Source organism: Acipenser ruthenus, chromosome 22 (assembly GCF_902713425.1).
Source record: "Acipenser ruthenus chromosome 22, fAciRut3.2 maternal haplotype, whole genome shotgun sequence".
Classification (NCBI taxonomy): Eukaryota; Metazoa; Chordata; class Actinopteri; order Acipenseriformes; family Acipenseridae; genus Acipenser; species Acipenser ruthenus.
In genome coordinates, this window is record NC_081210.1 from 9,135,557 (window position 1) to 9,161,653 (window position 26,097).

Here is a 26,097-nt window from a genome sequence, read left to right on the forward strand (position 1 = left end):
GAGAATGAAATATACGACCTCCGAGTATTAAATCAAGGTTCCCTGGATACGGTCCAGGTAGTCTGCTGGCTGAGTGAGAACTGAGAGATACCTGCAACCTACAGTAATTGAACTGAGCCTCTGCTATTGTCTTGATGATCTACAATGTCTTTGACCCCGTTCTTCAAAATGGAAGTTTGCTTGTATTGCTTTTCCTTCCTGTCCTGTTCTGCTCTTTAGATTTACAGGTGAACTGTACTTGCTAGCCTTTCTCTTTAAGAGTAATACTTGCCTGATCAATATGTATTATCATTTAGTTTGAATGAGTATAGGTATGTTGTTAAACCTGTTGTACTCAGTCACTTCAGCCAGGGAGAAAACAGTTTGTAAAGTAATGATATTTATTGGTTGTGTGCACTGTAGATGAGGGATCTTTTGAATTCAAGTACGTTTTGAATAAATGTGTTCAGAATGAATTGGGGGATTGGAACATAAGCGCTGCAAACCAGTTAACCTTAAAAGACACCATTTTCAACTAAAGAGCCTTGGAATACAAAACGAGAGCCTTGTGTCTTTATTGTTTTTCACTTCATACAGTGGCAAGGGTGGGCAACGAGGGGACTAAAAGACCAGAAAAGTTTTTTTTTTAAGAGGCAGTATACATGATATATCACTGGTACTCGCTTGTATTGTAGCTCTTTCCAAAATAGGTCTTTATTTAATTGAATTCCAAGGTTCAATTAACGACCCTGTTGGAACAAGGCTCCGGACTGACAAATTCAACTGGCCTATATCAAAGAGTCTATTCACAAATACCTTCACCACATAGTGGAAAGAGAATTGCTTTAACCTAAATAGCACAGCTGCTGTACCATCTGTAAAGTAACCAGGGGGTCTGGGTTCAGTGATCCCCAGTTAATACCTTTATATTTTTTCTGATTGAATTTAAAATCTGACCTTAGAAAGAGAAGGACTAGGGAATAAAGAGTGAGGGGAATCAAACTCAAGCATTAATGGATACCACTTCTGCTTCTCTTTGTGTCAACGAGATCTTTTAGGGCACAGCAGAAGCAGGTAGAGTGGGAGAGCTCCCCCTGGATGTGCATCCTGGGGTACTGGTATGATGTTTTGGATGCAGAGGAGAGAGAGAGAGAGAGAGAGAGAGGTTGCACTTAGCATTGCTTATTTGAGTCCTGGGTTGCCGGTGGCAAATTGTTGTTGACGACTCCAGTATTGAGTTTTCAGAATGATAAATAACGTGTCACTCTTTATCTTCTCTCCTCAGGGTTCCTGTGATTTTTGCGTGTCCCCCGACATATACATCTCCAAAGTCGCTGAAGAGCATGAAGTTGTCAGTAAAGGTATGAAGAAACGCAAGTGTGTGTCTGTTTAAAGTATTCATGAGCAGCCTTTTCTAAAAGACCAGGGAGTAGGGACAAGCATATTCTATCCATGGGCCAAGAAACAGCATTGTGAGAGGTAAAAATATTTTTTGATGGGTTAACAAAGGACATAAATACAGTTATTCACCAGCTTACAAATAGTGATGCTACCAAAACGTGATAACCATTGGTTTATTGAACACATAAAGAATATGTGTTGCACAGGGAAATAGGATTAGAGAGAACTAGGCAAACGTGCAGTATTTCTTGAACACATAATCAATCATTTATATCTGCGGTGGGAGTTGTTAAAATGTAAGATATAAAAATTATATCAAAGTATGATTCAATAAATTCCCTATTAAAGCGAGAAGAGAGGATGTGCTCTTGAATTTTAATGGACAGTCGGAGTCGGTCCTTCTCTGCCCTTGGGGGGGGATTTGGCCAGCCTGTTTCTGTTATGAGCTGTCGCATTGGAAAGGATGGTACTTAAGGGGCAAGCACATACTGAAAATAAAGCAAATAGAAGAGAGACATGCACAGAGGGAGGGAGCGTGTTTTCGTTATGCTGGAGACCTTGTGACCTTCACTCTGTCTATTGGTGTTTTTTAGCTTTATTATTCCTAACCGGTGTGCTCGTTAACATCTGTCAGGTTTAAACCAATTGTAGCTGCATCTTTTCTGAATTGGCCGCAGCTCACTGGCTACACTCCTATTTAAATGTTTCTGTTTTCCTGAAGAAGCGCCCTTTGTACAAACAGCTTTTACTGAGAGAGAATTAACCCTGGCTTTCTCGGAGCCGCAAACCTGGGTGTATACAGGCTGTTCTAAACAAACCCTTAGTGAGCTCCTGAAACTGAAAGCAGTGTGGTACTGTATAAGAAAAGCCAACGCTTTTCTTTGTGGCAAGTACCAGACGTCATGTGTTACCTCTTTCTGCAAGTGGCCCGAATCAAGATCGAACATGTAGATGTTTCTGAGGATCCAGTGCTGGCTTTGTTTTTGTTTTTTGTTCTTGCACACACACAGCAGCATCTGTTTGACCCTGTTCCCACTATTTTTATTGGCATTATACGACATTCTGCATATGAAAGTTGCCTTCTAATGAAATATAATTTTATGAAATACTGTAATGCTTTTAAAATACGTAACACTTCTCCATGGCCATTACCCTACAGTAACTGTCAGTCCTCCTGGATAAAAATGTTAAACCAGAATAACGCTCCCTAGACCAATTTGTTTGCAGTCCAGTCAAATGTGCAGCAGGGCCCTCGAGGATAAACAAGAAATAGTACAGTTGTAAAAGGAAAACTGCTTAAGAGTTATGTTAGTCATATTTTATTTAAAGTATGGATGTATTGGACCTTTCCCTCCAGTCCCTTATTAGTCATCAGCACACCATCAAATGCCTTAAGGAATTACAGCATGCATGTCTTTGGAAATGTGTGTAAAATCGCAGATGATGTAGTGCTATTAACAAGGTTTTGCTCGTTCAAGTCATTTAAACTATAAGAATGTATTATTTTTTAGTGGGGGGTGTGTGGTGTGGAATACGTAAATCCTAGAAAAATAAAGTAACGTCAACCAGATCAGAAAGGGAACGCTATTAAAAATATAATATCAAGCTTTATGTATAGACACCTGAACCAGGAACCTTACTTTTTGACACAAATAGTTTGTATTATACAACAATGATATTTAGATTGATTTACATGGTAAAGTGTTTCTTTTCATCGTTAAGTCCTACATACAGTATTTAGAAAGTCTACAGTGTCATTGTATAAAAGGTCATTGCATTTAAATGGCTCCCTCAGTCTGCTTTACCGTCTCACTCAACTGTCTGCCAGTCAGTCATGAATACAGATTTTACGGATGATAGACAGTCGACCAAATACAGACCTTGAATTGACAACAGAACCGGCAGAAGGCACAGGTGTCGTTGTCCATCAAACCAACAGTACGAAGGTCACTCTTGAAATCAGGACTTAAAGGATGTGTTTCAGTAAGAATACCTCTGTTAAGAAAGGGGAACAAGACTAAAAGGCTAAAATATGCACAAGAACACATAAAGTGGACTATGAAACAATGGTCAAAGGTGCTTTGGACTGTTGATGGATGGACAACGACACTTGTGCCTTCTGCCAGTTCTGTTGTCAATTCAACGCTTGTCTTCTTTCTATTCCTTAAGGATATTATCTTCACGTATTGCTCATCCTTGTTAGACAGCTTTTTGGGTCTTCCAGTGCTGGGTTTGTCAGTTACAGATGATGTTTCTCTGTACTTGTTGGTTATGCTTTGGATACCACACCTTGAAAATCGAGTGATGCCAGCTATTTCACTCAATGTTTTTCCTTCTTTATGCAAGTCAAGGTTGTTATAATAGTAGAAAACACTAGTGGAGGCTTTGAGTAGAAAAATGCAACATGTCTAAGACTTTTGCACAGCAGTGTGTGTGTATATATATATATATATATATATATATATATATATATATATATATATATATATTGTTTAGTGAGAGAAATGCTTCCTGAAATTATATTTAAAAATATATATTGGCTTAAACAGCTTAAACTAGGTTAGGCATTATGTTCTATTGGTCGGTTCTGCTATTTTCTGTTGTTGTGACATATGTAAAATAAAAGCATTTTAACCAGATCCTTTAACCTTATCTTCAAACAATGTGCAGTAATAAGAGAAATGCATGACGTCACATGCTCTTATAGTATATTATTGTAAACTCTTAGATTAGAACTTGCCAGGCAAAACAGAATAGCCTGGCCAACAAAAATTAAAATGAGGTTATAATGAGAAAAAAAGAATTATCTGCATCCAATGTAATTGTGCTGTTTAATTTGGACTTGAATATTTATGCAAAACCTTGTGCTTGCCGGATACAGTCTTGCGGTTTCTGTCTTTCAGCGTTTCATATTAAAGCCATAATAAAATCAATGTCCCATATTGGCGGCAGAGCATTTCGGTGCAGGCGACTAGCTCATTGTCTCGGATTGAATTTTTTGCCCTGCATTACAATGACCATAGGAATACAATTAGCCTTCCTATTAAGAGGAATCATTAGCCAATCATTTGAAGCATTATATATTATCCAGTAATACAAGCCATAAATTTGGAGAGGCCTATTCGGTTTCTTGTATATGGCCATCCCTGAATATAAATTCATACCCACTTCGTTTCACTTATCAGCTGTATAATTACACTATTTATTAAGCGTGCTGGCAACACTGCTATACAAGACATGCAGAATAGCTCATCCATAACTACATAGAGATGGGGAATGCCTCCCTCGTAAATCTGTTTAATGTGTTGCTAGTTCTGAATTCTAGGCAGCAAGAGCTGGATGTGCTTTTTCAAATCAATTAATTGATTAGCAAAGTGTCTCGTGCGCAATTCACAGATTGTCAGCAACACAGAGAAAGACTCCATGGAGTGGCTTGATTGATTGATTGAGAAAATTAAGTGAGTTGCTCTCACAACAGCACCAAGAGTATTCATTGTGGAGCTGAAAACCAAGTGTACACTTAAATACTGCTCATAAAAACACATCATCCTAGTTGTATATTTTTCTGTCTTTCCTTTTAGTAGACCTACAGCAGTGGTCTTAGTGTTTTGGCTACAGGCAGTTGTGTATTTGTCATAGGTTTTGAGGGCTTGATAATTTATTTCTTTACTTTGAACTACCTTCAGTACAAATTTAACAAATGTCACAAGACCAGAGAATGAGTTAGTGACGGCTTTAGTTCCCCTACAAAAACATCAGTTTCACAATAGTTCGTTTTGGTGGTAGTTATTGAGAAAGAAGTAGTACAGAGGAATAGAAGCCAAGATTACCGCCCAAAAACTTTGTTTAGGAAGTGGCCAGGACAGGCTTTGCTTTGCTTGAAAGTTAGGGCTTTATTCAATTAACAAAAAAACTTCCCCTGGCACGACGTCTTTATCAAAGGCGACTCTCAGAGACTAGGGTGTGTGAACTATGCATCAGCTGCAGAGTCACTTACAATTACGTCTCAGCCGGAAGGCGGAGCACAAGGAGGTTAAGTGACTTGCTCAGGGTCACACAGTGAGTGAGTCAGTGAATGAACCGGGATTTGAATCGGGGACCTCCTGATTACAAGCCCTTTTCTTTAACCACCGGACCACACAGCCTGCATTTTATAATACCCCCCAAAAAAGGAGATGAATTCTTAAGAGAAGGCTTCAATCATTATTTTGGGCAGGTTTCTGATAAAACTAAATCTCTCATACCTCACCAGTGCTATATAGTCTTTTCATTTCCTGTTGTGATTGCAGAGATATATTCTGTTGAGTTGTATTCTGTCCATTGGGAGGGGGAAATGTGTGTGTTTTTTGTCCTTATTATATTAATATTAGTTTTTTATTAGACTGTTTTTAATTTGTTCTATTTTGACATCTATATTTATCTTTGTTTTTCTAACTTTACAATTGAATCATTTTTTGTTTTTGTAATTGCAATTTTATAAAAAAAAAATTGTATTAGACTTTTTAAATTGTTCTATATGCAAACTAGCGTTATCTTAGTTTTTCTAATTAAAACGACGCTTTAATTTCGACCTCTTTTTTAATTTCAATGTGATTACATTTTGTATTAGACAGCCTTTAATTTAATAGTTTGTTCATTTATGTGTGTGTGTGTGTGTGTGTGAAGCATTCTGGGATCCTTGTGATGAAAGGCACTATAGAAAAGCGTATTGTATTGTATGATACAAACCATATTGTAATAACAGTTAAAGTATGTGTGTGCCTTTTTTATATTTTTGGAATTTGACTACTTCTGGCCTGGTTTATTGCGCATAGCCTGGAAGTTGAGGGGTCTGACATTCCTGTTAACTACAGTACCATCACTCAGCTAAGAGCACAGAATCGTGGATTGTTTTTTATATTCATGCAAAGACAACAGATGCTAGAGCGCCCCAAGGTTAATGCATAATGAATGCCATCTGGTAGGTTAATGTGCCAGCAGTCAGGGGGGAGTGCTTTAAATATTACATTCAGATGAACATTAGAAACAAACTCAATTCTTAACATGCTTTAATATATATTTGAATACTGGCTCTCTTGACAAAAAATGCAAAGATTAGCGGTTTGCTGTATTCATTTGAATTCAGAAAGTGACATTGTGTGCCTGACAGGCTCAATGAATATATAGAGTGTATTGGAAAACAAGGACACAAAACATTAGATCAAATTTAGCAGAAGGAAAGATAAAAAAATGCATTGCAGCAACAAGGCAGTGCGGATGGGAGGGGAGAGAGAACTACTAGCTGCTTACACCAGGCAATAATTGCTAGCAATTACTCGTCAGCAATTTTTCTAATCTACACAGGGGCGTGCAATTTTTGAAAAAAACTTATTATCCAAGGGACAATGCTAGAAAAATGTACTTGTCCTTCTTAAAAAATCTACTTGCCCCCTCCCTGTCGCACAAAACACACACAAAAAAGTAGAATATAACTTGTAGGACTTTAGGTTTTATTTAACAGTGAACGCAATCAATCAATCAGTTAACAGGGGCAGCTCTAGTCTTGTAGCTTGACTGGTTCACTAAATTCTTCAAGAAACACAAAAGGTTCCCTGTGACCCCACTTCACCTCAACAAATTTATAACATACTTTAAGGAAATGTTCCTTTCAGTGCTGTTTGGAACACATTTGCTTGTAAATTCAGTAGTATACTAAAAGTACAATACTTGGGAGTTATTCAAATATAACAATAGCTTCTACCTGGTTTTTTTTTCCACTCTCTTGTTGAATTCAACTGATATACAGGTGTTTTAGTTTGTTATTATTATTTGTTTATTTAGCAGACACCTTTATCCAAGGCGACTTACAGAGACTAGGGTTTGTGAACTATGCATCAGCTGCAGAGTCACTTACAATCACATCTCACCCGAAAGACGGAGCACAAGGAGGTTAAGTGACTTGCTCAGGGTCACACAATGAGTCAGTGGATGATTTTTTTTTAATATAGTATTTAAATCTAAAAAATATGTAACTAGGTTAGCAACACTAAAATCGGAAGAAAAATTGTTACATTTTTTACCAGGAAAAGTTTGTCTTGAAATGCTTCTAAACAGTAAACTTTTTTTAAACATCCCAACAAGGAATCGCTTGACCACAAAGTTTCAAATCCGCTATTACCTTAGCGACTAGGGTGTTTTTTTTTGTCACTTTACTAGATTGATGCATTTAAATGGCAGGTTCATGTATTAAGAAAGTAGTATCACTTATTTGCTGATTTACAAAAAACGTAAAGTTTAAAGATTAGCCTGTGCCTTGCCAGAGGCTCTTAGGGCAGCCATTTCTGGTTTTCTTTGTAATCGATAGACGTGATAGGGGTGGGACGTAAACACTTTTTAAAATGTTTGTGTGTAGGTGCTAGACTTCCGCAATTCAGTTTTCAGAAACTTGTGTGGCTCTCTAGAAATATACCCAGAGCAACAGAACGAACGTAGGAAAAATAAATAAGTAAAAACTATTTGTCCAACTAGTATAACGGCAAAACTTGTTGTCCCTCTGTAATGGGGTACCCCTGCCCCTGTGTTTTATTTGTCTTGTTTTGTATTATTATTATTATTATTATTATTTAAATGTACTGTATATTTTCGTCTCTGCCAGACTACATCTCACGAGAATGCGTGGTCGGCAGCAAATGATTTAGCTGGGCGATATGAATTACACACCCCTGCTACACTTGTCAATGTATTGCTGGCAATATTGCTGCAATTTCATGACAATTTAGTGATTTAACTGAAAACAGAGATGAGGACTTTAGATAATGGCTACAGTATGTGCATAACAAATACCAATGTATAACTAAAGACAGTACTGTACACATATATGAAGACATATTCAATATGTTTATATTGGGTATTTAGATAGTTAGCTTAATATATGGTTTCAAGTTACATATAGTGAAGTTGCATTTCAAATGGATAACATATAGGGAAAGTATCAAATCCATGTAGCTCCTCAATCTCAGATGAAAATTGTATCTGCGTAGTTGTACTGCTATAATTCAGTACAATATTGCCCTAAATATAACTTAATCTCTCGATCAGTTTAAAACGACCACATAAAGGAATATAAAAATAAGCACTGAAAATTTACTGAAATACTGCCAATTTTTTTTTTTTTTAATCTGGGTATAGGTTCCCAGATTAAATGTGCAGTTAGCAAAGTAATTAATCAACTCAAGTGTTTAAAAACTAATTAATCAACTAAGGTGTTTACGTGGAGAATAAAAATAGTATTTTTTTTAAAAATAGTATGTTTGCAATAAAATTACAATGTTGTTATCAAACAGAATTAGTAACAAAAAATAATAATAAATTACAAACACGAGTAACAAAAAACGGTCAAAATATTTAACAAGCTAATTAAAATGCCAACACAATCTATTAAAAAAAGATATAGACAATAAATACGTTGCTTATGCCAAACTGTTATGTTGAATTTTAAGGCAAGTTGAGAATATAGCATGTCCATTTTTCTATTTAATTTTAAATAATCTGAATGTTTGCAGTTGCAAAGACATTCAATCGATATCAAGGTAGTTGGTAGAGCATTAAAGAAACCAGCTTTTAAGGGTTTGTCACAATTCTTGTGTATAAATGTCATAAAAAAGAACAAAAAAAACACTATTTAATAGTAGTTCCTGAATACAGTTTTCATATTTGTAAATTCATAAGCAGCTAATGTGTCGTGTTTCTGGTGTCTCTTATTATAACAGAAACCATTTCACACAATTTGAGCAGCCAGCTTTGCTTTTTGGTCCTGTTGCCCAAACTGCATGACATTACATCTCTTTTTTTAATAATAAGAGACAGCCCACTCACGGCATATTAACTTATATTGTGTGCAGAAAAAGACTGCGTCCAACTTAATGATGTTTATCTAACGGAATGCCTCACACTGTGCATGAAGTTAAAATGTTTACAGTTGAAATGCATTGTGTGGGTTGTTTTCTTTTTTCTGTTTTTGTTTGCAGCTTAGTAGTTTAACTAAACCAGTGCTCAGGGTTTGTCGAGTGTGTCTGGTTTTTAAGACAGGTTATGCAAGGGGACTCAGTAGAGATAACTTTTAATACGTTGACCATCCCTTCTCTGAGAAGGGTGATGCGTCAAGCACATCTGTTTCCTGATGCCATCACGGTGTCTCAATTATGGAATCTCAAATGCAAGGCGTTTCGATACATAAAGATGTGTTTTGTGAATAAAATAAAAGCTTAGTTATGCAATAGTGCTACACTGTACAGTAAACATTGTATTATTTTATTTTAACAGATATTCTGCAGTATTACCTGAAATGTAGCACTGGGCACCCAAACCCTTTCCAACAGGTAAGGCTGTGTCGCTTTTGTTTGTCTGTGTTAATCTTATTGTAATCATATTTTGCACACCATTGTGAGACTAACATGTATAATAGTTTAAATAAAAGATACAGATGAGGATTAAAGTGTAGGTTGATTTAAATATTAAACTGTTTCATAACACTTAATGCAGAACACAAAAGATTTAAAAATAAGAAATAGTCTGAGAAATCGGACAGATTGTCTAGATTTAAAGGATGGCCTAGTGAAGGAACCACTATAATTGAAAATGTAGTTACTGCCTGTTTAACATCTTGGATGATGGAGTCCCAGCATTCTCAGAGAAAATGTGTCCTTCCGTCATCATTACAGAGCTATCTATCAGACTGCCACGTACACCTAATCACAGGCATTCACGTGTGAAATGGATGCACATCTCATCAAGCAGACCCACAAGTCCCCTTCAGTGTCTCTGAAAACCCTCAGTATGATCTGAGTGTAAACACGTCCTTTAGGATGAATGATGAGGGCTAACTTGGACATAATTGTATTTGTTGGATTTTAATGTGCAGTCATACGTTTAATTAATCCCACTGTGTCAAGAGGCTGATGGCAAGTGGGAACCCGTAGAGCCTGAATGCAAAAAAATGACGTCTGCTTTAGAAGTCAAGGCCAACGCAAAACTCTTTGAAGTAATAAATCACTTTATGGAGAAGCATTAAAAACACTGAATGCAGTTCTTTGAGTATCTCACTTGATTACGAATAAACTGTCGCCAAATAGAATCTGATTGTGTGGCATTTACAAAATTACAAAGAACAATTATTTGTTCATTTTATTTGTTCATGTCGGGCAACGTTTTAGCACAAACCTGGTATATTATACTGCCTATTCAAGTTATGCCAAAGCGATCATGTGACCTGTCAAGGATCTCAGAGATGGGGCACAGTTCTTGTGGTTGTCATGACTCTCCTGTTAAAATGACAAAACTGAGAACTGCAGACTATAGTGAGATTCAGAGCGATTACAAATGTAGGGCCTCCACTGTCTATAAGGATTCCTTGTCAAGTAACTATTCCAGTTTTTCTGAGCCTTTAATAGCAGCAGTTTTCTGTTAATGTACTGCAGATTATTTATTTATTTATTTATTTATTGATTTATTGTTAAGCATGACTACATATATTGCAAGCTTGAGCCTGCATCCCAGTTTTTATTCTTATATTATATAAATAATGGAGATTCATCCTTCAGGCTACATAATCCAGCATGTTCAGACCTTAGAATGTGCATTACAGAATTTAAAATTTAAAAAAAGATACAAATATAAACCTATATTATAGTTTTCAATATTTAACCTTATAAAAATCTGTTGCTATAGAATCCAGACATTTGTATCAATCATTTCTTTTTAAAAAAGCATTAGCTGCATTTAGAACCCAGTTCTGTGATTTCAGTTGTGTTATGTGCTTTAGCTTGCAGCATGTATTGAGGAATGCTAAATATTGATCATGTCTTCATTTTATAATGGATTACCCAGTATTTCTTTTGAATGTGTTTCAGAAACTGTCAGGCAGTCACAAAGCCCTTGTGGAGATGCAGGATGACGTGGCAGAACTGCTGAGGTCAGCTATCCGTGACTACCCCCAGACCAAGGTAGAGGAGTCTGCTGTCCGACAGATAAAGCAGACCGTGGGGGCTACTCTATTAATCTAAACAGTGATGTCAATAAATGAAAAAGGGCCCTTTTGCATATTAATGATATGAAAATCAAACCGTGCATGTTTAGAATATTTGTGACTTAATGTAGGGTGTCAGCAAAGGTCCCATTTTAATGATTTAAACCATGGCGGTGTTTATATTTGCCACTGTTCATATCAGTTGGATAGACCCCCTGTTTATTGGTACAGTAACTATTGAACAAAACCATACACCATGGAACTGTGATCCCCTGAAATGTGTTTTTAACAAAAAATCACTGTACAAATATATTGCTTTGGTTAGCATTTGTGGCTGTCAATAGTTCAAATATATCTATTGTAGTGTATATAGTTGGACGGGTATGAGCTGTACTAAAAGACAAATACATCTAAAAGAAAAAAGGGACAGAAGCAGCGTCAATTACAGAACGGTACTTATTTAACCTCCTAGCTATTTATGGACACATTACAGCTGTGTGTCTTTTTATACTTCATGTCTATAGCGCGATGCCTCTCTCCTTTGAACAGTGAATGGCGTAATTGTTCCTCACTGACCTCTTCAACTGTCATTGCTGGTCAACAAATTGCTGCCTGACAATTTTGTGTCAACAACAATAGAAATCCACTTTGGTGGTAAAAGTTTCTATTAACAATAAGTGCAGTCTGTCAAAACCTTTTTTATGCTGGGAGAAGAGACCGGTTTACTGCAGAGATTCTGCTGCACTCCACCTTGGGTGGGGCAAAGGGGCATTTTCCTGTTTCCATGTGAGACTTCTGTTTTTTTTTTTGTTTTTTTTTTAAAAAGAGTAGCCTCAAATGTCTGGATTGACCCATTCTAGAATATCATAAGAGGTATTACTTGAAAGTTGCATATAATATAAATCTCAAACATATTTTATACAGTAAATCATTTTTATTGACATAGTATGAATAACACTGTATGAATGACCACCATTTAAAAATAAATACATACATAAACTGTATTCTGTTTTATACTTGGTATTGTGTTTCAGGGATGTTATAATTGCGGTAAGGCATACATGTACCTACGCATAACAGGCAAATTGGTATTATTGCAGTATAATGTAAATAGGTTGCAGTTTGTACCCTTGGGCCTTTCTCCCCTAGTCACAGCTGTTTTTATTTATGTACAGAGCTTGGTTTTAGTTGTATTATAACTAGCCCTGATACAGCATTGTTGTGTAATTCCAAAGGGCTGTGTTAAGCGGTCATACAAAAACCTTGGTAAAATGAAAACCTGTCATGCTCCTTATTATAAATCCCTGTATTACAGTGGGGAAAATGAAGCTCTATAGCACCTTCCATACCCGTCGTACTGAACATGTTTGTTAGAATATAACTTTTTTTTTTTTTCACATTACTGTTTTGGTTGATAAGTTAAAGTGCAGGCAGGCAACGTTCAGCTCCAATAAGAAGCTGGAGGCGTTCAAACAATTCTACGTACGGTTGTTTTAAGATTTTCTGTGTCTTCCTAACAGGGGACTCTGGAACAAATCCAGGGGGTGTTGAACTCCACAGAGATCGGCCTCCACCAGCTCACTGCCCTGGTTGACTGTCGCAGCCTGCACATGGTGAGTGACAACAGGGCTGGGTAGCCCTCAACGTAGTTCCTGTGAAGACATTAGCTTCAATACACAGTCCAACTGGTATTAAAGGAACCATTTTAAACACAGGGGATGCCCTTGTTTATAGGAGGTTGTGTGGTTCGGTGGTTAAAGTAAAGGGCTTGTAACCAGGAGGTACCCGGTTCAAATCCCTCCTCAGCCACTGACTCGTTGTGTGACCCTGAGCAAGTCACTTAACCTCCTTGTGCTCCGTCTTTCGGGTGAGACGTTGTTGTAAGTTACTCTGCAGCTGATGCATAGTTCACACACCCTAGTCTCTGTAAGTTGCCTTGGATAAAGGCATCTGTTAAATAAACAAATAATCATAATAATAAATAACCTGTAATATAATGACAATTTTAGCTAATTCCTTTTAGTGGTTGTTATTGTAAAGGCGGACTTTTTTACAACCTTGTTCCATTGCAAACAATGTGCCAACATAACTCTTTAATATTTATTGTGTCATCTTAGGATCCCAGATGGTTTTTGTGAACTTCGCCCCCAGCTAAAAAAACTATTTCTATTAATGGTTGATGTTGGCTAGTTCTGCCAGATGCCTGGGCTCCACAATTTGAGTGTTTGTAGTTTTTTGAAAAAGGTTCCAGCTTTTGTTTATACTGCTACTTTTGGCCTGTCTAGCATTCATCAATATTGTAGGGCAATAACAAAAGCTGCATTAGGATTTAATACCTCCACCCTGAGCTTGCAAACCCCTGGTGATCCATTTGTGCTGAAACTCAATTAAGACACCAAAATGTATTGACTATCAGAATTTCTGCGTAGAGTGAAGAGATGTCTCTCTGTGTGTCTTCATGCATATGTGTATGTCACACATTTCTGCATACATCTGCAGAACCGCTGGCCTAATTGCAACCTTGGTTACGGCATAAGACGTTATGGAGCGTGTAGGTCTTATTTTGTATTTACATCTAAAACATCCGTCTCTCTACCCCAGTAATGTTGTTGAAGCTGACACCCTGGGATCCTTCAAGAAGCTGCTTGATGAGATTCTGGGATCAATAAGCTACTAACAGCCAAACTAGCAAGGTGGGCTGAATGGCCTCTTCTCGTTTGTAAACTTTCTTATGTTCTTAAACAATTGTTACAAATTCAGAATGTGGAGGTAACGAGAGATGAGCAGATGTTAAGACAAGCATTCTCAGGTTAACAGGGTTAATAATACCCTAAATACAGCACATTTACTTTGTACATTTCTGTGCTAGAGAGCAACGCCACAAATCTTTCTGTTAATTGCACTCTGACAATTGACAGAGTCCATGAGTCTGTTAGATTATTTGACGTTGATTGTTCGATTGTAGATCATTTCAGAAGCCAACAGTGTTTCCAAGCTCCTTTAGTGATACAGCATTCAAATGTGTTCCAAAGCCCAAGTAGTTATTGACTGGCAGAATGAAGCTTTTGTTCTGCCTATAATAGAGATTGCGTTGCAAATCACCTCAAGTTGACTACCGAGATTGATTGGACGACCGATCATTACATGTCCTGTACAAATTGCTAAAGCAAAATATTTTATAAAGCTTAAAACATTACTCATTGCTTAAAGGAAGGTCAGGCAATTGCCTCCAAGGAACGTAAAAATCTATGCTAACATGAAAATACACTTGTAATTAAAATAGTGTATTAATAATTGCAGTATTTAAATAAACAGTTTACGTGTTAACTATTTCCAATATTTAGACTTGCTTGCTTTTCTTAAGGCATGGTATTGGCAGTTAAAAGGTTTTTCCAAAACAAAAAAAACACAAAAACACTTTAAACAAATATTTGTTTAGCCTTTTTGCTTTCTGCCCCACACATTAAAAAACAAACCAAAAAAAAAAAAACAGTTGGTAGAGCATTCAATTATAGGGCCCGAAAACTCTAGAATGATGTGCCTAGCTCTGTAAGGGAAGCCCCAAGTGTCACTGCTTTTAAAAACAAGATTAAAAACACACTTTTATAATGTAGTGTTTTTATGCTAAAATGATGTTCCTTTTATTCTCTGCCTTGTTTACTGTTCTATGCGTTTCTTTTGTTTTTATTGCTTTTCTTGCATTGTTTTATTAATATTTGTCAATGTTTTATTCATGTGAAGTGCTTTGCAGCCTATTTTATTGTGAAAGGCTCTATATTAAAATAAAGAATTATATACTGTATATATATGTGTGTGTATATATATATATATATATATATATATATATATATATATATATATATATATATATATATATATATATATGTAATATTAGGTCTGTCACTCGATTTAATTTTTTAATTTTTTTTTTTTAATTTAGTCATTGCCAATTATTTTTTTATTATTATCTCCCAATTTGGAATTGCCAATTATTTTATAGGCTCGGCTCACCGCTACCCCCCCTGAGCTGACTCGGGAGGGTGAACACACGCAGTCCTCCGAAGCGTGTGCCGTCAGCCGACCACTTTTTTTCACAATGCGGACTTACCATGCAGCCACCCAAGAGCTACAGCTTCGGAGGACAGCGCAGCTCTGGGCAGCTTACAGGCAAGCCTGCAGGCGCCTGGCCAGACTACAGGTGTCGCTGGTGCGCGGTGAGCCAAGGACACCCTGGCCGACCTAACCTTCCCTCCCCCCGGGCGACGCTCGGTCAATTGTGCACCGCCCCCATGGGAGCTCCCGTCCACGGTCGGCTGTGGAATAGCCTGGACTCGAACCGGCGATGTCCAGGCTATAGAGCACATCCTGCACTCCACGCGGAGCAACTTTACCGGATATTCTTTCAGTAAAAGTAACACATTTTCACAGAAAATGTAAAGCCATGAAAGAGTTTAATAGCAAAATATAATGCACAAGAACTGAGAATACTAACATCAATAAAACAAAATGTTGTAGTAGCAGCTTGTGACACTAAAAGACATTTACTCACCTGAAACTATGCCAGGCCAAATGAAGGAATCGTGAAAAATAAATGCTGCACTGCATTGTCAACTCCGTTGAAATGAACTTTGTACATCCAACTTAAACATAAAAACTCAATTTTCACCAACATAGTTTTAAAATGAAGTCTGCTTTGATTATAGTAAATTTAGACATATTTTTCCAAGCTGGCAGCAGACGTTGAGGATCGTTCTGGACATTGTAGAAAATGTAAGAAGTGTGTGTAACAACAACAAACCAGATACCAACTGACAAGCCTTCTCACACAGATTTTTTCTCAGCAGGGGATGATGGGAAATGGAGTTCAAAATGCCCGTCCAAAAAAAAGTCAGATTTAAATTGTAAAATAAATTAATCTGCGATCAACTATTTAGTTGATTAATCGGTCTGATATAAAATATATATTCATTTTTCTCCAAGACTCCAAAAAACAAATTCAAATTGTAGACACGTATTGTTGAAACGCTTTTTGAATCTTGTTTTGTTTTTTAGATGTAAAATATTGCTGCTTGCTTTTTACTTTCTTGAACATCAAGTCTAAAATGAATTAAGGATACAACTGAGCCATCCTGAGTGTGCGACCCACCCAGTCTCTGCAAACAACAAACAAGTGTACTTTGGCTTGTCTTTTACTCAACATGGTTGATGATTAAACTTGGGCTGTGCATGAATGACTTTTTCAATATATATATATATATTCAATTTTCTCCAAGACTGTAAAAAAAAATAGTAAATAGTAGAAAATCAAATATATAATGAGTACATTTTTTGATGTAGATTTGATGTGTTCATCTTGTCCCGTAACATTGTTTCCCCCCTGCCTGCAGGATTATGTCCAGGCTCTGACAGGGTTGTGCTATGATGGAGTTGAAGGCCTCATCTATCTGGTTCTCTTCTCCTTTGTCACTGCCCTCATGTTCAACTCCATCGTCTGCAGTGTCCCACACACCTGGCAGCACAAAAGGTAAGGCTACCCAAAGCTTGGAAACAGGCATGTACCACTACTTCCACAGAGACTTCCACTGAGGCTGGATCTGCAGTGAAACGCCGTTCCATTACAGGTTTAATAGGCAACATGGACAAAGGATTAATTGATTCAATTTAGTAATAAAGGACATGGTTGGAAAGGCCTGGGCTGGATGTGTCAAGGTTGCTTACGAGGAAATTCTGCATTTGTATTTTCAAATATATTATCTCTTGCATGCAGGAAAAAGGAAATGCTTAACAACAGTGTGATGCCTGTAAAGAGAATTTGAAAACCAATAGATTTGCTCTGACAAAGAGGAGCCTATCATTGTTTGATTGGGTATATTAAGACAAAAGAAGCTAAGGTTTTCTTTTTTTCAAGTGTGAGTGGTGGCTTGCATGCTTTAACCTGATAGTGGACATTTACCTACTCATTCTTGGTTTGCTTGAAGAAAATGTCGTTGCCCTCTAGTGGAAATTTGATATTTTACCAGTATATTTAGCATTGTTCATTTTTTACAAACACTATGTATACATAGTGTAACTGTAAGTAATTCATAAATATACCTACATGTATACTGTATATATGGTAGAGGTTTGTTTTATTTCATTATGTACACTTGGCTGTTCAAATTAGGTGAAACAAATCGCTGTATGTGTTTGTGTCCGGTTCCCTCAGTATTGTATTACTTGGACTTGTTACAGAATACTAGAATTCCAGGTGGAAGTGGTAATGCTTTTTTTTTTTTTTTTGCTTCTTACTTGGTATTCTAAACTAAAAGCTGAACGTGTACTAAAGAAAGCCTTTATGCTAAGTAGCCTCAGTACCTTGGAACCTTTTAAAACTTTTAAAAGAATAAGGGTTTACGATTTAGCAAGACTGACTTTAAGGGTGTCATTTTTCCCTCCATTTATTATTATTATTTTTCTCTAATTGCATGAACACACTGTGATGGAAGTTTTATGTTTTGAACCCTTTTAGCCAGGAACAGTTTCACAAATCCCATTGTCATTCCCTTCCTGTTGGCAAATCCCAAGGTTCTGTCTGGTTACATGGAGAAATTGATTTCAGTTCAAAATCGCGAGAACTCTCCAAAGTACTTGATACCTAATTACTAAACAGATGTGATAGATTCTGCAGTGTAGAGAGGAGTGGATTAAATGCATCATTTCATCAATTACTGGTCAATTTGGGTTCTCCCATCGCACAGTATGGTCTTTAGAAAACAATCTTCAGTTAATATCTGTAGAAGGCGGGTTTCTCATAAGCTGCTTCTATTGTGATTTTATATATTTCTTTTACATTATTTTACATTTTGCAACAAAGTGAAATGGAGTCTCTGGCTGTTGTCATCTTCATCCATACTAGTCTGTAATGTGCTGCAGGTTAATCAATAAAAGGATATAGCTGTATTAAACTGGCTTGATTCCCAGTCTGTTAAAACAGTTACAGCAAGGATGACTCACAGTGCATAGCCGTTTTAGCTATTCTGATCTGGTCCTCTCAATGGTTTGATATTTAATCTCACAGTGTTTATTAAGTTCACTGTAAAGCTTGGAATGGCTCAAGCTGCTATGCAATGGAAGTCTGTTTCCGTAACTTCGACAGTTATTCTTGGTGTCCACTGAAAGAAATATATTTATATATTTTTAATAATCCCTCATTTTAGGATTTCTTTTGATTCTTTTGGTTTCTATAGGGGTGTGGATAAAAAGGGCTTTTCCTTTTAGAGAAACTTCCCTTTAAAATAACAGTGCTGACACTTTGAAGTGCTGCTTTTACTTTTTTTAGGTAAATCTTTTCAGTTAACTTTTATCCCATAAGCTCAGATCAAGGTTTATAGATAAGGAAGTTTGTACCATTTTGGATCAGCTACCAGCCTGATACATGTTCACATACTCACACTAAAACACGCACCATGACCAAAATTGCGGCCAACAAAAAAAAATTCCAATGTTCAGGGTGAAGTTTCTTAACCTTTTCTATAAACCTTGCTGTAGATGATTCGTCAACAATAGTGGTAGTAATTATTTTGAACATGTATATGTATAGAAGTACCTTGTACTCTATTGTTTGTTTTCAAACACACTTTCCTTTGACAAAGCTATGTTAAACATACTGAAACATTGGGAAGTTGTCAAAGTTTTTTACATCCAAAAAAACCTTTTCATTTCTTTAATTTTTCTCCACTGCAGTTCTACCTCCTTTCAAACCTATATATAGAATTTGGCATACAAAAAAGGCCACAGTAACAAACACTTGCAAAGAAGAGTTAATCTTATTCAAGTACAGTAGACTCGCTCTAATCCAAACAAGCTGGGAACAGACCCTGTTCAGGTTAGGAATTCTGATCGTATTCCGCACCATACTAAAATTATATTAATAGTGAAGTTTGGTTATACAGCTGCTGTCCAAATGCATTATGACAGCATGGTTCGGATTATAGGTCAGTTCGGACTAGTGTAGTTTGGATTAGCGATAGTCTATCTAGATCATTTTACTTTATTCAGACACACATTTCTTGAGAAAGAAACACTATTATTGCTCTTTTCACAGCATGTTTTGACAAAATAAAACCAACCGCTTCTCTCTCTGTCTGCCGGAGATAATTAGGTGATTTTCTTCTTTATTTATTGTCCTGTATTTTAAGCAAGGGGGAGAGTGAGTGCTTGCCGCCTGTGTTTCAATGTGCTGTTTTCTTCGTCCTGAAGGAGTGAGGAGGATGGCGAGGAAGAGTCCATGGCTCAGGGGAATTGGCAGACTCATGATAACCTGTACCGTGTACACATGCCTAGTCTGTACAGCTGTGGAAGCAGCTATGGTAGTGAGACCAGCATCCCTGCTGCTGCACACACAGTCAGCAATGCACCCGTCACAGAGTACATGTGAGTTAGCAACATATGGGGGCGCTGTTTAATCAATGTGCATGCATTTCTACAAGCCATATTTATACACTTGCTTGGACACAAAAATCAAACATTTCATTTTTTAAGTACCTTATAGCTTAAGCCTACTTCTCTATAGAACAAATATGTCAAAGTTTAAATAAAAATGGTACATTTAAAAGTAACCTTTTCTACAAAATAGGGGGAAAAAACCAACTGCTGTTGCCCTTTTGAGTAACATTTTGATTGCAGTTGAAAGCCTTCTCTTTCTGTTGTATACGAGCTCTACCTGGCTACACATGACGCAATGGTAAAAGAAGATGATGGTTAAGGCATTTGATATTAGCTTTGAAACCAATCAACAGACAGCCCAAGACTGCTTGCTGCACTCGCTTGTAATTGACGCGCCTGGACTGAGCTGCTGGATTATAAATTAACCTAAGGGCTTGAGGGTTTGATCTGCGGGATGGGAGTAACTGAATGTGTGTTTCTATATTGTGACGCAGGAGCCAGAATGCAAACTTTCAGAACCCTCGGTGTGAGAACACGCCTCTGATTGGCAGGGAGTCCCCGCCTCCTTCTGTAAGTGTGCACCCTTTGTTCATTTTTATAATGCACTGAAGAGTGTCATTTGACAGCCATGTGTTCATGCCCTCCCGAGGCCTCTCGATGCACATGCATGTCCCCATGGCAAATTACCATTGGTTAAAACAGGCTCTATTGGCTTATTAATTCTGATGAAGTAACCTGTCCTTTTTTAGTGGCCTCCTGCTCACTCATTGCAGTGTGCAATTACAGGGATAGAGTAGCTCCTCTAAAAGGAAAAGTACTATGTACATGGGTAAAAAGCAAATTGTATAATTAGCAAAAAAGCTGATCCTTGTGCTTTAGTCAAACTTTTCTATATAAAGGAACATATTTGCTGCATGGAGTTTACAGTAGGTTTAACTTAACTTCCATTGTATCAAATTAGATGGATGAATCTACTCTTTTTTTTTTTAAATTTAGTAGTCGGCAGTTGTTTTTTTTTTTTTATCATTTTCTCCCAATTTAGAATATCCAATTATTTGTAGGCCCCGCTCACCACTACCACCCCCGCGCTGACTCGGGCAGGTGAAGACGAACACAAGCTGTCCTCCGAAGCGTATGCCGTCAGCCGACTGCTTTTTTTTTTTTTTCACAATGCAGACCCACCATGCAGCCACCTCAGAGCTACAGCGTCGGAGGACAATGCAGCTCTGGGCAGCTTACAGGCAAGCCCACAGGCGCCCGGGGGGTCGCTAGTGCGCGGTGAGCCGAGGACACCCTGGCTGACCTAAGCCCCTCCGCGGGCGGCGCTCGGCCAATTGTGCTCCACCCCCTGGGAGCTCCCATCCACGGTCGGCAGTGGAATAGCCTGGACTCAAACTGCCGACGTACAGGCTATAGGGTGTATCCTGCACTCCACTCAGAGCGCCTTTACCGGATGCGCCACTCGGGAGCCCCTGAGTCTTTTTAAACACTTTGGGATGTGTTGCAGTAATTGCATAGGGCTGCAGTGCTTTTCCTGGCACGCTGATGCTTTAGTAATACAGCCCTTTAAGTGAGACCTCTAAAATCAGTTCCAGTGGTGACACTACATTCCAGAGGTGTAGCGTCTCCAAGATCCAGCCCTGCAAGGCTAAGTCTTTAGTTTTATATCATGAAGATAAACCTTGTCTGGATCAGTCTACCTGTATTGGAACTAGATTTAGCTTCTTTAGGGTATAAATAGGGCTTCTGGTTTTCGGTTTTAACCGATAGAAACCTGGTAAAACATCCCTGATACAAAAAAAATGAAATCGGTGTATTTATTTATGTTTATTTGACAGGCACAACGTACAGTTTTTTACATTTGACATGTCATAAGATGTATTGCACCCAGATTTAGCTATGACCTAAATTTCTTTGGTGTATAGAAATGACGAAAATAAATAAACAAACACAAAAAAACAGAAAAAGTAAATACAAATAAAGTAACATTTACAGACGAGAGCAATTTGCAATTGACAGTTTAAATAACTTAGTTATCTCCTCAAACATAAACATAATGCAATTATTCCCTCCAAACAAATACATAGTTATAATAACGAAGTGAAAGCAGCACAAATTCATAGTACCAGAATAATAATAATAATAATTACCCTCCCACCCCTGATTTCAATAATTGCATTACAACAATTGCCAACATCTATAAATATATCACATTTGTTTTGTTTTAACCATACTTTGTTTATAAATAAAATCTTTAAATTCATGAGTACATTTTAAGTTTGTCTGGTAAAGAATTCCGGAAAGTTACACCTTTAAGTGAAAATACAAATTTTGTACGTCGTATTGCCTCCATGCAGTTACCGTTAACAAACCAATAACCACCAGAAAACACAGAAAAACACTGGAAATGGTTACAATTCACGTTGACTTCAGCCCTTTCCCATTTAAAAAAAAAAAAAATACCTTTCCCAGTGCAGCTGAGCAGTGCCCCTCCTTTCTGACTTGTATCTATCGCACCAAGTGTGTCGCTTCACACCGGCCGTGTAGCAAAACAGATGGCGTCTGAAATAGACTGTGTTCCTATTTCTCTGTGCGCGCCTGGCGTAAATGTACTTATTTAACCTATATATATATATCTAAGAAACAGGGATCAGAAAACAAAGACTAGAAGAAAGATAAACATCTACTGTATCTACAGATTGCAGGAAATAAGAGCTGGGGTTATGTACGCTATGTAAGTTTTGGAGAAAGTGAGTATGTATTTTCTACTTGGGTACACTGCATTCACAAAATAAAATTTAAGTGGCTGCAAACCAGGGCTATATGTATATGAAGATCACAACCAGGAGTTTACAGTAACATACATGTGTTCAGAATTTCAACAGCCAATTAGCAGGTAGAAAGCAAGTGTTCATACAGTTTTATAATTAAGTATAATAAAAATCAATTAATTGTTGTACGCCTGACGCTGATGCTTTGACGCGACGCGCTTGGTGTGAAAAGACCTTAACAGAAAACAATAATTTCATAGTTATAAAAAGCGAAAGCACAGAAAAAAACGATTTACATGAAACTCAAATAGCTCAAAATAAGCACCAAAAAATGAAATTCATAAAAACCGAAAAACAGAAGCCCTAGGTATAAATAACACTGCATCGAGCAAAGAAAAACTACTTGCATTTCTAAAAAGAACATCACTGGATGTTAATGGTGTGGTGTCCCATTTTTTATACATAAAAATATAGAACTGTGTTAACCTTACAAGTTAAAATAAAATAAAAAGTGGTTTCCAGTGAAATGTTATTGGTTTGAAACACAATCTGGGAAAAGGGGTTTTCGTGTTTTTGCTTCTAGCTACAGCAGCTTGAAGATGTAAAATATCAAGACTAGTGTAGGTACTGCAGTCGTGCCAATTTGGCTCACAGAATGCTTGTCAGTCTAGTGGCAAGCAGGGTTTACATAGGAAATAGCCTGCAAGGAAAGCTGAACTGTGGAGGGATGCAGTACACAAGGAATTGCATAGTGAAAAGCTGAATATGCTTGTGGGACACCGTCTTTAACAGAAGTGGTATTGGGTGATATTTGAGGTTATCGGGATGTTGTTTTCTTTGTGTTCTGCCGCAAAACCCCACTCTTGTGCAAAATTCTAAACCGAGCAAGCTTTATTAATCACGGACGTGGAGCAGGAGCGCGGTACCGTCTCAGTGAAGGGGTTTCCTTCGCATTGCATGGCATCATAGAGATAGCTCTCTCATACAGAAAACAGCCAGCAGGCATGGCTTGTCTTTGTTTTGTTATCACAGCGAGCAACTTTTCAAAAAGATTCCTTGACTCTGCGGAAAGTCTTTCAATCGATGATGACCGATACAGGGACAGTAAAGCAACTTCAAAATCACCCTGTGTCATTTTAAACGAAGGATATCACACACATTTACCTGAGATATTTTAGATACAAATATATACCAATATATAAAAATATAAAATGTAGTTTTTTTTTTCCTTTGTCCCCCCCCCCCCCCCCTTTTTTCCGGCTTGTTTTGCCCCAGTAATGTCCTTTAAGATCTTAGTTTGGAGGGACGGCCCCCTCTCTTTGCCCCGTGATGACTGACCCACACTGTGTGTGTAATTAATTGCACGTAGAAGCTGCACTGTGTTGTGTTTTCTCTTTTTTTATTTTTCTTTCCTGCAAACCCACACAGTTGTATTTGGCTGCCATGGACAATAACACCCATCTCAGCTGGCAGCTAAAGCCTTCGGACAGTGCAAGAACGTATTGCTAACGACGTCCACTAATCTAACAGGTACTGAAAATACGGTGCCCCACACCCTCTCCCTCCCACCCTCTCTAACCCACCCCCTCTACCTGCCCTTTCCCTTGCAAGTTCACCACCCTCCCCACCCCAACCCAGCTCTCGTTCCCCTGGCCTGCAAAAACAGTCATTCGGGCAGCATGTGTGAACTCCTCCCGAACTGTATTACTAAGCACTTCGGTTTTTCTTTCTTATTTTATTTTTGTTTTGGCATCTATAACATCTCATAATGCGTCTGGCGAGATAATACAGAAGAAAAAAATATTGTAAATTATAAGTGTTTATTTTTTACCCTCAAAATGATTCAATTTCACGCAGACATTGTTCTTAATCTCTCAACGTTTGATAACAGCTATTAGTTAAATATGTATTTCTAGGGACTAGAGGGTTTTGGCTGGTGCTCTCATCAGTGTATGAAGGCAGCACGCCTACTTATCTTTGCTTTGTTATGAGTTTTATCATGTCTGTGATTTGGAGTTTTGGATGATGAATGGGTTCTACAGTTCTCCGCTCCATTCAGAGGTTTTACATGAGTATGCTCATGTCTGCCGGAGTGCTACTGGACAGTAGAGCAAAATACTTTAGTGAGACATTTCAGTGCTAGCAAATGAGGTAACGCAATTCCACTTCCATTTGTGTACTGAAGCTGACAGAAATGAATACACAATCATTCCATTAATTTCATGATCAGGATCTGGGAGTTACCATGCTGCAATAGAATATGTCTTTGACAATATATCCTTGTTTTACCACCCCATACGGTGTACTGTATATGCATGCTATAGGATCCTGAGATAGATAGGAGTCGTGCTATAATTTACTTCATGCCTACTTGAATGTGTAGAATCTAGATACAAAAATGAAATCCTACCTGAAAATCTTATCCAGTCCAAACACTATCCTGTCGGGGGTGGGGGGGGGGCTTGGTTGGCCAGGGTGTCGCTTAAGGTTGGCCAGGGTGTCCTCGGCTCAACGCACACCAGCGACCCCTGTAGTCTGGTCGGGCGCCTGCGGGCTTGCCTGTAAGCTGCCCAGAGCTGCGTTGTCCTCCGACACTGTAGCTCTGAGGTGGGTGCATGGTGGGCCTGCAGTGTATAAAAGAAGCGGTCGGCTGACGGCACACGCTTCGGAGGACAGCGTGTGCTCGTCTTCAGCGCGGGGGTGGTAGTGGTAAGCTGAGCCTAAAAATAATTGGCTTTTCCAAATTGGGGAGAAAATGATAAAAACAATTGCTGACTACTAAATTAAAACAAAGTAGTTAGTCCGAAAGATACCATTGCCAATTCATCTTTCTCCCCACATGCTTTTTTTCCGTTTTTTGACATGGAAAGGAAATTCCAGTAACTTGCTTATTTACTAACTTACTAACGAACACGCTGCATAATTGTCATCAGGAGTGTCTGAGACATTTCTTTCCTGTTATCTTTGTAAAGACTTGCAAATGTGTTGATGCATTTGTAAAGCTATAGGGTGAGTGGTTTGGATTTCTCATCATCACCCTCAACAGGTTGGAATACCTGAGTGATCGGTGCAGTTCTTGTAGCACACAGCAGGTGGTGCTGTTGAGGAACCAAAGATGCAAAATAAGCTGTGGCATATAGCCTTTATTTAAAATACATTTTCAAAAGGAAAAATAGAGTGCAACGGTTAAAGAATAAAATGTCCCGTTGTTTAAAATTATATATCCATGGCTATTCTGGGTTGGGATGACACAACTTATAATTCTTTAGAAGTTTAACAATTACACATGTACTGGAAGACATTAGGTGATAATCGCATTTTGATAATAATCATGTCAGCCCTTGTTAATTAGTAAGAAAAAGCTTTTTCTCAACATTTGATGCTACTACATATTTATTTCCTAAAATAGTTTCTCTCGTTCGATTTCATACCAGGTATCAAGTTCTATAGTATTGTTAATCTTGTACTTTTAAGACCTGACAATACAAAATTAAATCCAAGGATTTTTTTTGTTCCTGA

General features: G+C 37.8%; 1 protein-coding gene across 5 annotated transcripts in view; it reads left to right on the forward strand.

Annotated features, from left to right (window-relative positions):
* Positions 1 to 26,097, forward strand: part of LOC117431489 (protein tweety homolog 3) — an 86,654-nt gene that overhangs the window by 55,093 nt on the left and 5,464 nt on the right. Inside the window, exons 7-14 of one of the 5 annotated variants that reach the window (XM_058995959.1) lie at positions 1,265 to 1,340; positions 9,682 to 9,737; positions 11,268 to 11,360; positions 12,904 to 12,996; positions 16,771 to 16,907; positions 19,622 to 19,795; positions 20,302 to 20,377; positions 24,007 to 24,108. In XM_058995959.1, the coding sequence (XP_058851942.1) occupies positions 1,265 to 1,340; positions 9,682 to 9,737; positions 11,268 to 11,360; positions 12,904 to 12,996; positions 16,771 to 16,907; positions 19,622 to 19,795; positions 20,302 to 20,377; positions 24,007 to 24,087 (786 nt within the window). In that variant the 3' untranslated portion in view covers positions 24,088 to 24,108. The remainder of the gene's footprint in view (positions 1 to 1,264; positions 1,341 to 9,681; positions 9,738 to 11,267; positions 11,361 to 12,903; positions 12,997 to 16,770; positions 16,908 to 19,621; positions 19,796 to 20,301; positions 20,378 to 24,006; positions 24,109 to 26,097) is intronic. The other 4 variants (XM_058995960.1, XM_034052438.3, XM_058995962.1 and 1 more) reach the window with 4 other exon arrangements.